The following is a 16,736-nucleotide window of genomic DNA, read 5'->3' as shown; positions in this document are numbered from 1 at the left end:
TGAAGATATGGTCGATGGATAGTTTGATAGTACAAATGACTCTGAAAAGAAGGCTAAGCTCGATCAAAGAACTCCATATGAAGTTGGAAAGGAGATCACGCTAAGCCAATGAGAGTAATCATTGCATGAATACATGGCAGTCATAGCTCTTTAGCCCATAAAACCTACAATCTTTGATATTGATGTACCGAACTAGATTACTTGCATAATCATCTGAAAATTTAAGGCTCTTACACCATTTGCAAACATCCTTTAGCTACTCCCTTGTTAAGGTATAAGATGCTTTCGGCTTCAAAAAATTTTCAGGTAACACCTTAACCAGCTCTAATAGAGGATGCTTGCATATATTCTTCATATTTGCTTGAGCCTTAAGATTGTTCTTCGTCTTATCTTTGATATCCATAATAGTGTAGAAAATATTATTGAATATATTCTTCTTAATATGCATGACATTAAGGTTACGACGGATCAAATTGGTGGACCAATATGGTAATTTCCAAAAGATGCTTCACTTTATCCAGTTATGAGTTGTACCGAACCTTCGAGACTTCTCCTTATCATATTCAATGCCAAACAAGACTTCATCCAATTAGGATACCCTCTGAAATACTTCTATACCACTGAGGCACTGGGGTGTATGGTCCTTCTCTATCTTACTCCTCTTAAAATTGTCTCACTGCTATCCTATTATCAGCTAATAGGTAAAGATAGGTCCTATCATATTTAAAAAATATATTAATTCTATAGGTCTATTATAGTAATCAAACGATATACAACAAGGATCGAAAAAAATTTTGATAGTATTTTCTCTTAGTTCTCCTGTGTAGAGAGAACAAAAAGAAAATACTGTCCTTAATTTCTTTCAAACCCTCAGTATACCATTTGATTACTGTAATGAACTATAGAATTACTTGCATTTTCCAAACTGTTCATAGTAGACAATCAATTGACCAATGTATAAAATTTTTTCACCCATACAAAAATAAATAAATGTATGGATACATTAGAATATATACATCAATCAACTGATGGATCTATCACTCCATGCAATATAAATTTTATTAAAATTAATATATAATTAATGTTATCCGGCACCTTCCATCGGTCTGAGCGTACAGGGCATGTGAGGGTTAGATGTCTTGGATGCCAGCTATGACCCGAGGTTTGGGCATGCAGGGCACACCCTGACCCCTTGTTTGTAATACTGTTCGATACCTTCTCTCGATCCGAGCACTCTACATGTCGAGACCCAAAACCCGTGTATCTAATTAATTAATTAATTAATTATCTAACTAATTAATTAAATTAATTTTTAATGATGGTATTAGCCATTGCTAATGCCGTCACTTATACTAGACAATATTAGCCATTGCTAATGTCATCGCTTATACTCACAATAGTAGGTACGTTGGCATGGGAACGGGGTGTGGGCTAGGGTGCGCAGGGTCGGGGTTGTGGGCTAGGGATGACGGGGTAGGGGCCGCACGGTCAGGTCGATAGGGATGGGGCCACGGGGAGGCCAATGGGGTAGGGGCCACAAGGTCTGGTCGACAAGGTCGGGGAGGCCACAAGCAAGGTGGGGCCGGGGTGGATAGCTTGGGGCCATGGCGTAGGAGGTGCCAGCGAGATCAGGGCGGCCGCGGGCGAGGCAGGGCTGGGGTGGTGGGCTCTAGGCCGTGGCATAGGAGGTGCCCGTCAGGGCGACCGTGGGTGAGGTGGGGTCGGGGCCGCGGTGTAGGAGGTGCAGATGGGATCGAGACATCGGGAAGGAGGATGCACGGGGAGCGGGGAACATTGAGAAGAATGCATCAGGGAGGGGGTCACTGTCGGTCAGGAGGAGGCGTCGGTAAGGTGGAGAAAAGCTGGGAAGGAGGAGAATGAGCACAGAATTTTTTTTTCCTCCGATGGACTAGTGGTGTTTTTTAGCCAGACTATTACCGATTGTCGTTGGTAATACGGTCAATAAAATCCTATTTTTCATGCTAGGGTATTAGCGACGTCAATTTCCATCACTCATACCCATTCGCCGTCGCTAATACTATTAAATTTTTGTTGAAATATTAAATTTTAATATTAACTTTTTTAAATTTTTAAAATAATATCTTTTAAAAATTATTAGCAATAATAAATTATTCCATCGTTAATGCTATCGTTAATACTATTAAATTTTAATATTAATTTTTTTTCTTCTTGATCATTTTTTGGGTGGTTAAAAATCATTATTAGATTTTATTAAATTTTTAAGCTTAATTAATTTATAGATCAAGTCTTAATTAATTTAAATTAGATTTAATTTAATTAAGTTTAACTTAATTTGAGACTAATTAAGTTTTAATATTCCAAGTAGGATTTGGATTCAAAGCCTAATTGAATTAGGTTTGATAGGATTTCGAATTGGATTGGAATCCAGTTCGAATTAGATTCGAATTGAATCATGGATCAAGTCTTAATTAATTTAAATCAGATTTAACTTAATTAGACTTGACTTAATTTGAGGATAATTAGATTTTATAATTCAAGTAGGATTTGGATTTAAAGCCCAATTGAATTAGGTTTGACAAGATTTCGAATTGGATTTGATTCAGATTTGAATTGGATTTGAATTGATTCATAGATCTAGTTCTAATTGATTTAAATTAGATTTAATTTAATTAAGCTTAATTTAATTTAAGATTAATTGAATTTTATAATCCAAGTAGGATTTAGATTCAAAGCCTAATTGAATTAGATTTGACAAGATTTCGAATTGAATTCGAATCAAATTCGAATTAGATTCGAATTGAATCATGGATCTAGTTCTAATTGACTTAAATTAGATTTAATTTAATTAAATTTAATTTAATTTAAAGTTAAATAAATTTTATAATCCAAGTAAGACTTAGATTCAAAGCCTAATTGAATTAGGTTTGATAGGATTTCGAATTGGATTCAAATCAGATTTGAATTGGATTCGATTTCAATCATGGATCAAGTCTTAACTGATTTAAATTAGATTTAATTTAAGTAAGCTTAACTTAATTTGAGGTAAATTGAGTTTTACAATTCAAATAGGATATGGATTCAAAGCCTAATTGAATTAGATTTGATAGAATTTTGAATTGAATTCGAATCAGATTCAAATTGGATTCGAATTGAACTCAAATTTCGAATTATTTTTTCTTAATTGATTTAAATCAGATTAAATTTAATTAGACTTAACTTAATTTGAGGGTTATTGGGTTTTATAATCTAATTAGAATTTAGATTTAAAGTCTAATTGAATTATGTTTGACAGGATATCGAATTGGATTCGAATTGAACCCAAATTAGAAATTATTTTTTTTAAATTAATTTAAATCAAATTAAATTTAATTAGATTTGACTTATTTGAAGATAATTAGATTTTATAATTCAAATAGAACTTCGATTCAAAGTCTAATTGAATTAGGATTGACAGGATTTCGAATTAGATTCAATTTGGGTTCAAATTGAATTCGAATTGAATTCAAATTAAAAATTATTTTCTCTTAATTAATTTAAATTATATTTAATTTAATTAATTTTAATTTATTTTTAGATTAATTATATTTTATAATCCAATTAAGATTGAGATTCAAAGTCTAATTAAATTAGGTTTGACAGGATTTTGAATTGAATTTGAATCGAGTTCGAATTAGAATGAATTGAACCCAAATCATTTTCTAGATTATTAGCAACAAAAAAATATCATCATCACTAATTCAGTCATAAATATTTTATCAAAAAAATATTTTTTCAAATTATTATTCAGATTTTTTTTTAAAAATTATTAGCGACGATAAGATTTTTCTCGCTAATAACCTCAATTTGCCATCTTTAATAATTATTTTATATTTAAATATTTTTAAAAAAAAATTAAAAAATTTAAATATTTTTAACAACGGTATTTGTCATTGCTAATAATTATATTGCCGTTGCTAATAGTATTAGCGATGGTAAAATTTTTAGTTGATTTTGTGGTGGCTAAAAAATATTATTAGTGATGGAATTTTTTTCCGTCATTAATACCATCGCTAATATTAATACTCTTATAATAATCGGAGTTTGAATCGATTGGACGGGAGGAGCTGGAGTTTGGAGGCCTTGAGGCGCAGGTCGGTGGCGACGATGGAGTGGCATGGGTTTAGGCGTAAGAAAGAGAGGCAAAGGCATCGAGGTGCTTCAAACCTTTTGCCTCTCATTTTTCCTAGAGGATGGGTATGATCGGAGTTCGAGTTGATTGGGAGGTAGGTGTCGGAGTTCGAGTACACACCATGCAGCATCACCCATCTCTACACCCTTGCTTCTCTCTCCTAGGCCTGAACCTATGTCGCCTCTGTCATCACTGACGACCTCCACTTTAAGGCCTCTGAGTACCACACTCGTTTGATTTTTTCAAGTCGACTAGGAGGGAGGTGCCAAAGTTTGAGTACACACCATGCAGTGTTGCTCACCTTCATGCTCTTGCCTCTCTCTCCTAAGCCTGAATCTGCACTGCCTCCATTATCGCGGCCGACCTCCGCCTCAAAGCCTTTGAGTACCATGCCACTTTGATTTTTCCTCCTACATGAATTTTAAAGTAAAAAAAAAAGAAAAAAATATTTTTGAAACCTTATGCATTGTGCACGTGAGGCAGGGGAAGGAAGAGGCTTAGAGCAGCCCAAGGAAGCTTAGACAATGGTTCAGGTTTGATGTTGGTTCTTATATGTAAGAATTTAAAAAATATAAATATGTTATCAATTAATTTAAAAGTACAATGAACTCATTTTTATAAATTATTTAAAATTTTGTATATTGGTTTATTTTCTTTCTGTCTCGAACTCGAAGATACTACTGTCATTGATAGCAATTGTGGTGGATGGGCAACATTGTCGAAGCTGTCATTGGGAGAATTGAAGGTGTGGGAGGAGAGGAGAAAAGAGAGATGGAAGGAATTAAAATTAATTAAAGATAAAAATAATATAAAATAATGGATTTAAGAAGGAACTTCATAGAATCAGAATCGACGGATCTTCACAAGATTTGTTCGATAGCTTATAATGCATGCTATGCATAAAATATAATTTTTTTAATTATTTTAATTTTTTTAAAAATATAATTAAAATATATATAATAAAATAGATAAATAAAATTAAATATTTTTTAAAAAATTACATCACATGCATCGCATGGGGTTATAAGATAGTTTAAAATAAAAATAGAAATGAGTGACTTCCATTGTAGTAGGTTAGTTGGATTGAGCCCTATTTCAATTCTGATTTGGAAGAAATGGAGATATGTGTCCTTATCTTTTAAAATCTAATCTTTATTCTCTCTTAATATTTAAATTTTATTTTAATTTTGATTTCAATTTCAGTTAAAAACTAAACATATTAAGTGATATGATTTCGACTCCTATTCTAATTCATTCCGGTTCTATCCTAATTTCAATTGCAGTTGCCAACTCAACATGGCCCTTGCATTGCATCATGCAGATATCTGATAAAAAAAATTAGCTGTTGTTTCCATTATGACGGTTGATATAACGGGATGCGAGCGTTGTCGCAACTTGATACTCGGGTCGTATTCGTGACCCAGAACCCAGATTCAGGGGCATTTCCGTCGTCCCAGAGGCCAAAGTTGGTCGGCGGCATCTTGGAGATCCTCCATTTCCTTCCCCTTCCATCGAGAAAAGGCAACCCTTTTCTCTTCCTACCCTTGCTTTCGCTCCCATTCTCCTTGCTCTCCCGCTTTCTATAACACTCCATACTTTATATATTCGAGCGAATCGAAACCTTGCGAGTCCCTCTCCCCGGCGATGAAACCCTTTAGATCATCTAAGAGTTAGGGTTAGGGTTAGGGTTCGGGATTGACCCTGTGAGGATGTCGCAAAACGGAAAGCTGATGCCCAACCTCGATCACCAGAGCACCAAGCTGCTCAACCTCACCGTCCTCCAGCGGATCGATCCCTACGTCGAGGAGATCCTGATAACCGCGGCCCATGTCACCTTTTACGAATTCAACATCGAGCTCAACCAATGGGTGGGCCTCGATCTTCCATTTTGATTCCTTCTAGTTTGTTTTTATTCTGTTCTCTCTTCTTTATCTGATTGGGGTTTTCTCTCCATTTGTTGCAGAGCCGCAAGGATGTGGAAGGATCGCTCTTTGTCGTCAAGAGGTGATTTGATTCTCTCAGTGCATTCGATTATGTTGTATTTTTGAGTCCCTACTTGGATTTCCATTTCTTGATTCGGTCCTTTCTTTTATCTAATATATGGATGGAAAGCAAGGATTTTTTTTTTTTAATTCGTTTTTTTAGAACAAGAACGATGCTGTTTTGGTGTCTCCCACTGCTACAATTATGTCTTTCTACGTTGTGTTCTGCCATTCTATTTAGTTGTGATTTTATTGGCTTTGTTATTTTTCTCAACTTTACGAAGTATAATTTTTTTTTCCCCCACAGGAATACACAGCCTAGATTTCAGTTCATTGTCATGAACCGACGCAACACGGGTATTGAACTAAACTTTTGATGCTATTATTGTAATTAACTCTTACAGATAGTTGTTCTGGCCTGTAACCTGTTGTTGTTAATGTACTAGAGTGAAATCAAAACTAAAGTTTTTTTTAAAAGGCTTAGGTTAGATATTTGGATATTTTCTCATATTGCAGATATACACCATTGATCCTTGTCATTTTGTACAAATTATAGATTGATTGTTAAAGTATGCAGTAGTTCTCTAATTTGTGGCATGGATTGAATCAAGTTTGGAATGATCAGGTCGTTCAAGCAAGGTCTTCATAAGTTACAGTAATGTTAGAGTCCAACTAATTGCGGTTCCTAATCTTCCAATTACTCTGATTTGACAACTTGATTACGAGAGAATTGTGACAACCATCTCCTTTGATCTCAACTTTTCAAATTTGGCTGAGCAAGCATGCGACATTGGTTATCTTCTTGGACAATAGGGTAGATGGTTTAAGTACTTTATGCCCCCTTTTACTTGATAATAGTGAGGAAGCTCTCTGCTAGACTTTACATTTTATTTCAATCAGTGTCAGTATCAGTTTGCACTTGCATTATGTAGTGTTGCTTCCTTGTATTATTGTGTGCCGTCTGCATTGTGCATATTGAGGCTCTTATGTCAGCCTAAATGGAATATTCTGACAAATAACTACTTAGGTTTCAATTTTCTTGGCCTGTTTATTCTAGTTGACCCGAACTACCATCTACCTTCTTGTAGATTCTGATGCTGTTCTGTTCAGTGTGTTTTATGACCAATCTAGTCTGCTTTGTTAATCTGGTTGTCCTTGTGATCGAAGAAATATTGTACTATTGATTGGCTTTGTGTATAAATAAAACACAAGATCTTTACTAGTGTTCCAGTTTTAGAAAGTTGGAGTCATTCATTTTTCATGAATTTGCATAGATTTAAGTGCCAGTTGGCATGGCACAACATGGCATCATACATATCATACGAAACTTACCAGCACATGGGAAAGGCATGGCACCAGTTGCATGCCAACACTTGGCATGCTGCTTGTGGCATGCTGCTTTACCAAGCACTGGCATGACTTGGCATGGAATGCCACAGCATGTCCCAAGCTAGTGCCAGGTCGGCATGCCACAAGCATGTATCGCTTCAACCCATGCTCATTATAAGGTGATTAACTAATTAAAACTGTAGTCATCTTGATCTATGGAATGATGTTTGGTTCTTGCACATTAATATTTAAACATTCTGCTGATATTGATCTGGTATAATTTCAGAATATTTTTAGACAAAATGCATTCCCCAACTGCATAGCTCTGATTGTCCAAATTGACTGGTCTTTGGTTGTTTGACATGAGCAAATTGGGAAAATTCGTCTATGGCCTGCTAGTCATGGTCTTTGTTTTCTTCGCTGATTTGACCTAAGAAGCATCTACTTAAAACTTAATTAAGAAAGAAAATTTCAAAATCCGATTGGATGGCATATCCCATTTTAGCCATCTTCTTTGATCATTCTATAGAAGCTGGTTTTTTATATAAATTATAACTTTCTTTTATGAACAGATAACCTGGTGGAGGATCTATTGGGAGACTTCGAGTATGAAGTACAGGTTCCATATCTACTGTATCGAAATGCAGCTCAGGAGGTTAATGGAATATGGTTTTATAACTCGCAAGACTGTGAAGCAATTGCAAATCTTTTTAGCAGGTAATTTATTTTGAATTCTTCCAAGTTAACTTTCCTTTTGACCTTTTTTCTTGGTTTATCATATTTACATCAGGGTTTTCATCTCGGCGGAGATCTTCATGTGCGTGCTTGCGTATGTTGGCCGATATAAACTGATAAAATCCGAGATATCGGCCGAAACAATGTATTATTTGTACTGACCAATATTTATTATTATTATTACTACTTATTTAAATAAGCTTTCTTAGCTAATAAATCTTGAAATAATTCTTAAATATAGTACTTAATCTTGAATTTGTCATATAGGTTAATATTACAATATCTTGTTCAAAAAATATTGGCTGACATCTCAAAAATTCTGTAGATCCTCCAAATTTCCCACTTATTGGTTGAGATAAACTTGGATCTCAGTTCATCTCTATCTCAGCCACTCATTGAGATGACTGACATATTGGAGTTTGAAAACCTTGATTTACATTTACTTTGGGAATCATGATAGGTAATATAATATCAGGGACAGTGATCATAATATTTCAAATCGTCTTTAGTTTATTTAGAATTTTGTATAATTAAATGATAAGGTTGATAGAAATCATCTTTCTATTGCCTTCATTGTGTGATTGTGGTTCTTATTTAGACTTATTACGTTAATTGTAAATGTTATGACTTATGACTATAATTATCAAGCAGACTAAAGTATTCTCTTCCATTGGGGGTATTTAATGCATATTTCATTTAAATTTTTTTCCTTATATTCTAGAAACTTATCATTATGTATGTAAATGAGTTGTGGTTTTTGCTAGGTGATGAATTACATTACTTCATACTGAAATATTCTCTTTCATTCAGGATACTTAATGCATATTCCAAGGTCCCTCCAAAGCCCAAAGTAGCTTCAACCAAAAGGTAGTGTGCGATATTTCCTAAATTCGTTATACTCAATAGGTTGTAATATTGTTCTATCATCAATCCTGCACTTTTGCTTTCCCATGTTGTGTTCATAAATATCTTGTCCATCTGATGGCTCGGACCATGTATCTGATTTTTTTGAGCAGAACTTCTTTGCTGAATTATCTTCAAGTTATTATGTTGCAAACTATGTATTTGTCTATTGACTGGTTGCAGTGGTGTTTGGATTGAAAGCACCATAATTTTTTTAGCACAGTCTAATAATTTTTGAAGAAAAATTCTAATAACTAATACTATCAATTTTAAGTAACTTGATGCATTATATTTCGTCAACAACTATGTTGTGGCTTATATAAGCACTTGAATTATAGGACTAATTTCCACTATATTTCTTCCTCTTTGCTTACTCGTAGTCATAAATTTGTTCCTAAATATATGGTCTTGTTGTACCCTCTCCCCTTTTTATAAGGTGCAAGAAATGATACTTGTATTGTCAACCATGTCTTATACTATATACTTGTAGCCATGCGATATAGTGTACATCTAATATGTCCATCTTTTGTTCTTCTATACAGAGAAAAATTTTTATTGTTGCCAATGAATGATTTAATTACCTATAATCAACAACTAATAGGCTAGGTTTTTGCTTATTGTCTTAGGTGAACACAGCTTTTTTTACATTCTACTTATTTTGAAATTACTACCTATTGTAGTTTTAGCATGAAATCTACCAGCTTTTAATAGAATGGAACAATAATGTGGCCATTATGATCCTGTACTGCATTTGGTCAATTATGAAACTCAGTGACATGTTTTGAGCAAGCTAAGAGTTATTTGGCATGAACTTTTTCAAGTGTATTTTTTGTGAGCAGCTTATGTGCTTGTCTAGTGCAAATCTAGAGCTTGAAGATCTTCAAATGACAGTGACAAAGTGGGTATTGTAGTAGTTGTTCTGATTTCATTGTCTGTCTAAAGAAGTACAAGAACTCGAACAAAGAAAAGTTGATATGTCAGGTGTGAGAAGTAGGTTCATAACTAGTTGGTGGTGTTCAGATTCATGTTGATAGGGGTAGATGGTACACAAGTGGCTTTCCTGTATATAATTTAGGAGATGATATCTTAAAAATTGAAAAAAATGTTGTAGTTGTGATTGATGTAAATTTCATCATGTTGAACCTATTGAATACATGTAAAAAAACTGCTTCAAACAAAATTATGTATTTAAATGAATGTAAGGGAGAAGTCATCATTCTAAATGGTATTCTGACAAAATTGATACATTTGTAAATTGCAACTAGACTTGCTTCATGCATGGAAAAAGGAACTGATGGTGATAAAAAAATTCTACTACATAACCTCGTGTGATCAAGGAAACAATATTGTTTTCTTCTGTAGGAGCTTTGGCTGGGCCAATTCGCTCCTCTCATCTCTAATTTGTGGATGATATTCTTTTCTTCAGTGATAATGAGGAATCTGTGAATATGCACCTTGTCCTTTGTTTCTTTTGAGACAATAAACGGCTGCTTTTTTTATCATAAGCAAGTTGTTTTGATCAACTTAGATAAGTAAAACTGAACTCTAATACCTATAAAAATTGATGTAGTATTCAACAAGATGTTTTACTCTCTTTGGTAGCATTTGGTGACCCAAATAGGATCACCATGGTTTGGTAATTTGATCACCAGTGATCTAAGATCACCACATTTGGTAGGCCATGGTCTAGTGATTAAAAATCTTTAGGTATCTATGAGTAACCTGTTTGGTATTCTATAGGAATCCAAGATCACTAATCATATAATACCAAAACTAATAATATATTCCATAAAAATATATTTATTAATTATATATAATATATTATAAATAAAATATTACTATATTTATTAATATATTAGTAATTAATAAATTCTATAAAAATATATTTATTAGTCCTATAAGTTATTAATCCTATAAAAGTATATTAATTGTTATTATAGAATTAATATTTTTATTTATACTTATAATATATTATTTATTAATATGAATATTTATTTTGATTAGAAAAATAAGACAAGTAGAAGTAATATATTAAATACTTTTATTATATAAATACAAAGTATAATAAGATATTTTTACTCTAATGAGAATTATTATTGCATCATAATATAACAATAATATGATTAATAATATATTATAATATAATATGTATCATAAATATAATATATAATATCATATATACAATATTGATATAATATATTAGCGGTATATCGATATACCTATTTTTTTGCTAGATTGGGGTATTTTTGTCCTTATATTTTAGTCCAAGATCACTGCCCGAGAGTGATCTTGGATTCTCGACCTCGAGAATGGGTATCCCATTATCGGGTTAGGTGATTTGAAGAGTGAGGATGATTTGAAATTACTGTCATGTAGGAACATTATGGTGCAACCAAATGCGGTGATCTTAGCACCTTCACCCACATCACCCTTGATCTTGGATAGATTATCCAATACCAAACACCTCTTTTAGGCGTATCTCCCTCATTGAGATGTTATTGTTGCATGATTAGAGAAAGGCTCAAGTGTGGAAGGAGATGGCCTCTCCTCCTTTATAAGTAATGGCCAGCATTTTGGATTGGTTGGGAAACTATTTTTACATTTTAGTCAGAATGGTGGGCTTGTGGTGGGCAAATTTAATATCCAAATTTGGCTCTTTCATCATCCTCTCTTCTTTTTACGTTCTCTCCTTTAGTTTCAACTGTTAAAGGCTATATTATAAAACCAATTGGATCGTTGGGATAACACTAGGTTGTTATGTTATGCTTATGGCAGCATTGGCATTGATAGCTCAATGAATACCATAGCTGGCATGCAAGAAAAGCCTTTCATAATTAAAGGTTTCATGGATGACCAGGGGGAAATTGGTGCCTAGAGATGCCAGTTTAGTTAGAAGCCCATGAGAAATCATTCACTGAAGTTAAAGCAAAAATTCTCTACAAGAATTTAAAATCACATGTACACAACAATGCTAAGGTTTAGGATGGCATTATTTATGAAGCACAGTTGTAGAAAAAGGTTCTGCATGGGTAATTGTCAGTCTAATGCCAATGTTATGCCCACGTAAACCTTCACGTGTGATCATGCTTAATAACTTGCATGAATGATAATTGTGATGTTGTTGTACGAGTGGGGGTGCAAATGGAATCCTTGAAAGTTGAAATGCAGCTTCCAAAAACAATTCAAAATACAGGATCTATTTCCTTATGTTTTTACAGATGCTGGTAAAAATGTTAGTTTCTGCCCATTTTAAAATCAGATGGTTGATAATGATAAATGTCGTCTTTCGTACATGGAATTTCCTGTTTGGTGAAAAAAATGCTAATGAAATGGCTAATACCCTTTGCTAGGGTGAGCTTGAGAAGGATGGGATTTGCATGTAGCCTGTCCATCTGACTTTTCCTTGATTTCACTTTGCTATCTTTCTGACCCTTCATGTAATACTAGCTTCTCTTTTAGGAGACCCGCACTTTGGGGAGGGTTGCCCTTGAATGCCACAGTACTGAAAGTGGAGCTGGTGTGAAATGATTGACAGCACCTAATTAGGTTTTCATGTTTGTAATGAAGCCTAATTTCTTTCTTGGAAACAGCCCTTCACTTGTTGGCCCTATGCATCATATAGAAGGTTTTCTACAGGTTGCAACCTAACTTACAAACGTTCAAAGAATGCATGCACACAGGCATGAGTGCATCCACACCATGTGGACACATGCAGATGTACAAAGAAAAGCACATCTAATTGCTATATCTGGTCTCCTGTAAATCCCAGAATTTGACTGATGTGAATAAGTTGTCTTGGGATTTTGATTTTATTGCTGTGCATTTGCAGCAGTGAGTTTGAGGAACTGGAAGCTGTGCCTAGTTTGTCAGTCATTGAAGGTCCTCTAGAGCCACCGACATCATCAGCCACTACAGCAGTTCCAGATGTTCCTGATGATACATTTGTGAACTTCTTCAGTGTATGTACGCTTCTTGTAACCAGTTCCTTGTCTTTTTTTTTTTTTGGGGGATGCTTTTGCATATTTTTATTTTCTTTTCCTTTTTTATTCCCTTATTTTGTCTTAATGCAAGGGTAGTTTTACTTATTTATTGTAGATCATTCTATTGCTTACGGTTGTTATTAATTTCAGAACCTGTGCAGATTGAGTTATCATTTGATTTTATTATACTTGACATTGAATTGCTTTGTTTAGCAGGCAGCTATGAATATTGGAAATGCATCAAATGCAGCAATTGCTGCACAACCACAGCAACCTTCTGCGCCTATCCATTTACTTTCCCACACACCAAGTGTTACTCCATCCCCATTGCCAACAATTCAACCCACCCCTACTCTGCCAACTTCATCCACTCCTTTGATGCCTGTCCTTGATGCTCATGAATCTAACAGTGGCAGTAGCACTCGTGCTACAAATCTTGTTAAACCTTCATTATTTTCACCTGCACCAGCTTCTTCTGCATTGGTGATGCCACCAATTTCATCTTCCATTCCAACTGCCCCACCACTTCATCCTCCTGCTAACATGCAGCGGTCATATGGTACACCATTACTTCAACCCTTTCCACCCCCTGCTCCACCTCCATCGCTTACTCCATCTCCAAACTATGACCCAGTAATTACAAGAGACAAAGTCCGTGATGCATTGCTGAGGCTTGTGCAGGTAATATGTTCTGGTTCTATGCTTTCTTTATTTATATGTCCAATTCTGCTAATGCTAGTCTAGTTACATTAGTATTGCTGCTGATTGCTTTGCTTGTAATAATCTGTTTTTTGAAGATGGGAGGTGAGCATAATTTAAGAAGAGTTTACCCTCCCAGGGAAATGACTGGGAGATGACCATGTTAGAAATTTGAGTTTCTAAATTGGGAAAGGTCCTGGAGTCAGGAAAAGCACTTGCAGCATGGCTAAAAGGTCGTTGAAACTAGGCATCTGAATGCTTGGATGTATGCTCATATGCATCTGCATGAGAAATCTAATTATGCATTCATGTTCGTTTTCGTTTTTTTAACCTTTCCTGCTTTTTCTCACTCTTCAGTAACCCAGATTTTTTTTTTTTTGCCCATTCTCTTCTTATATGCTTCTTTCTTCTTTCTCCTTAAATTTTATACTTCTTTTCTTCTTTTATGCATCTTTTTCTTTTTGTGCTGATCGTACTGTGCTTTTCCCCTTTCAATCCTCGAGTCTTTTCCATCAACTAATTTCCGCTAATCCTTTCAGTCCGCTCACATCTTACAGTTTCTGCATCTTTGTTCCCATCAAAGCTAGTCTTCATCATGATATTTAGTGTGTTATCAAAGTGCTTCCATCTCATCATTTTCAATTTATATAATGCCTTGTCTTATGAAATTCACCTGCTTGACTTTCATTCAAAAAAATAAAATAAAAAAAAAGATATTCACTTGCTTGACATTTTCTGTTTTGTAATTGGCTTGGGATGCAGTGTTTTGGGCCTCCCTCCAGCTTTAGTAATACTCGACTGAATGAGTCTCATGTTGCCTCCTTGGGTGATTTGAGAATCATGTGTATTCTAGCTGTCTGTTACTATTCTATGATCATGGTTGTTCTTTTACTAATTTTGTGGTAGTTTTGGTTGACTTTTTTCACACCACCTTTTTGAATCTGCATGATGCAGCGGTAAAGATAATCTGGATTTCTGCATGTTTTTTTGTTACAGAATAACCAATTCATTGATATGGTGTATCGGGAGATGCTGAATGCATATTATTCATGATGGTGGTTGACTGCTCTTTGGTTCATGCAGCCTTTCAGTTATGTGCTTTTAAAATGGGCGATGGTAATTCACCGAGTCGTGGCTAGTCATGGAAGCCTTTTGTACATGAGCTTTTTCTTATTTGTCTATGGTAGGACTGAAATGCGCGATTTAGTTTGAGGAACTCTCTGAATGTGAAAATACAGCTAGTTTGTTTGCTACATGTGAACCTCCAAAATCATCGAGTCCTGAAGCAGCCATCTTATGTCTCTTACTCAACAGCAGCCAGTCTCATGCTTCCCTGAGGGTACTTTTTCATAATTCTTGCAGTTCATAGAAAGATTTAGTAGAAGTATATTTTAATGCGTGATTCTTTATGACAAGTCCATCTCTATCCCTTACACTGGTGAGGATTTGCAGTTTAGACGATCAAGTGTTTTAACCAGGAATCCTTTATAAGCTGTCAACAGAAAATTCTCCTGCTTGGATGCTTTGGGCTTTGGATCTTGGTTGCTACCAGTGCGGGTTTGGAAAATTTACCAATGAATTGAAATACTGAAAATGAAGCCTAAGAAAGCATCTTGATTTGGCACACTTTTACTAAGAGTAAGAAATGAACCAGCCATTCAAAAAAATTTCATGAATAGATTCCGTAACATGAAGGCCTTTTGGAATTTTCATATAAGACAATCCGTAAAGCAGCTGCCGAGGTGAATGGTTTAGTGCTTTGCAGAGGGGAATTGTTGTCACACCTTGAAATGACAGCGTTCAAATTCGAACCAATAATTGCTGCTGCTTGCATCCATGGATATCAGATTATACCTGAGTGATAAAACAGATGCTGAGTGGATCATCCAAACCTTTCTTCAGTGATGGCTCCTAATTGCTGCCAAGGAACGTATGCTACCATTTCTTTTTTCCTGAGAAATGGGATGGCTTCATGCCCACCTGGATTAATTGAGGTGACGAAAGAGAATAACATAGAGTTTCGGGGATGAGACTGTTTTCCTTTTCGGAGGTTTCGAGGGAGCTGAAGACTGCTACCAGTCCTTTATCAGGAGGAGAATATATGAAGAGGAGAGTTTAAAGAAGAGAGAGGCTCAGTCAATGCCTGTTAACAGAACGCAAACAATAATGAAAACAAAAAGAGGGAGGTGCCACTGAAACAGAAATGAATAAAAACAATAGAGTTCCTTTCTGTCTTTTATCCTCTGACGGTTTCCAAGCTTGTTTGAGCAATTTCCAGGTTCCATTAGAACCATTCTTGTGCAAGCCGGTATACTCTGAAACTCTTTGAAATAGACAGTACATTGAGTGTGTCAGCTTCTATTAAACCCCATCCAGCATCCCTGGCCGCCTTCCGAACAGGTTCCAGATTCTTGGATGCTCGCTCAGCAGCTTTGCGGTGCCAAGGTTGGATCGTGTGGAGGACAAGTGCAAGCTTTCGGCAGCCACAGAGCTTACAGAGGATCGTTTATTCAGGACGATATGGGTATTTCCTTTTCTCCAGCGTGGTCATGCAATTGCCCCGATCAGCCTTAGTAGATGTGCCGCTTTTGGAAAATTTCCTAAATCTCCAGTCCAAACACAACCCTTCAAAGTTCCTAAAGGATTGTCGGGCACCAACCAATTGATCGAACAATCTCCATATATTTACAATGAAGCGCACTCCGAGAATAAATGATCCACCAATTCTGAATTGTGCCAACACAAAACAAATCCACATCCATCCAGATGTTTTCCAAGTTTTCTTCCCAAAATGCCTTTGTATTGAGCCTTTTCTTCCAGCACAGCTAACAGAAAACACTTTACCATCGACGGCGCGGTGAGGGGAAGAGATTGATTTCAACGAGATAAGAGAGACCAATAGAACAAACTAAAGATGCTAAGATGTTTTATGAAACTATCATGGCTCTAAGAGGAGCA

General features: G+C 35.3%; 1 protein-coding gene across 4 annotated transcripts; it reads left to right on the top strand.

Moving 5' to 3' along the window:
- The first annotated feature begins 5,552 nt into the window (after window positions 1-5,552).
- LOC105061455 (mRNA-decapping enzyme-like protein) lies at window positions 5,553-15,089 on the top strand. 4 transcript variants are annotated; one of them, XM_010945503.3, is made up of 8 exons: window positions 5,553-6,018; window positions 6,114-6,154; window positions 6,440-6,489; window positions 8,034-8,178; window positions 9,007-9,063; window positions 12,932-13,058; window positions 13,296-13,760; window positions 14,775-15,089. In XM_010945503.3, the coding sequence occupies exons 1-8, from the start codon at window positions 5,860-5,862 to the stop codon at window positions 14,829-14,831; spliced, it is 1,101 nt and encodes a 366-aa protein (XP_010943805.1). In that variant the 5' UTR covers window positions 5,553-5,859; the 3' UTR covers window positions 14,832-15,089. The 4 variants fall into 4 exon arrangements, with proteins under 4 accessions (XP_010943805.1, XP_010943804.1, XP_010943803.1 ...); XM_010945502.3 differs by having other exon boundaries at window positions 13,293-13,760; XM_010945501.3 differs by having other exon boundaries at window positions 12,929-13,058.
- Window positions 15,090-16,736: the final 1,647 nt, after the last annotated feature.

The sequence above is a fragment of the Elaeis guineensis genome, chromosome 7 (assembly GCF_000442705.2).
Source record: "Elaeis guineensis isolate ETL-2024a chromosome 7, EG11, whole genome shotgun sequence".
Lineage (NCBI taxonomy): Eukaryota > Viridiplantae > Streptophyta > Magnoliopsida > Arecales > Arecaceae > Elaeis > Elaeis guineensis.
This window is presented reverse-complemented; position numbering and strand designations above follow the sequence as displayed.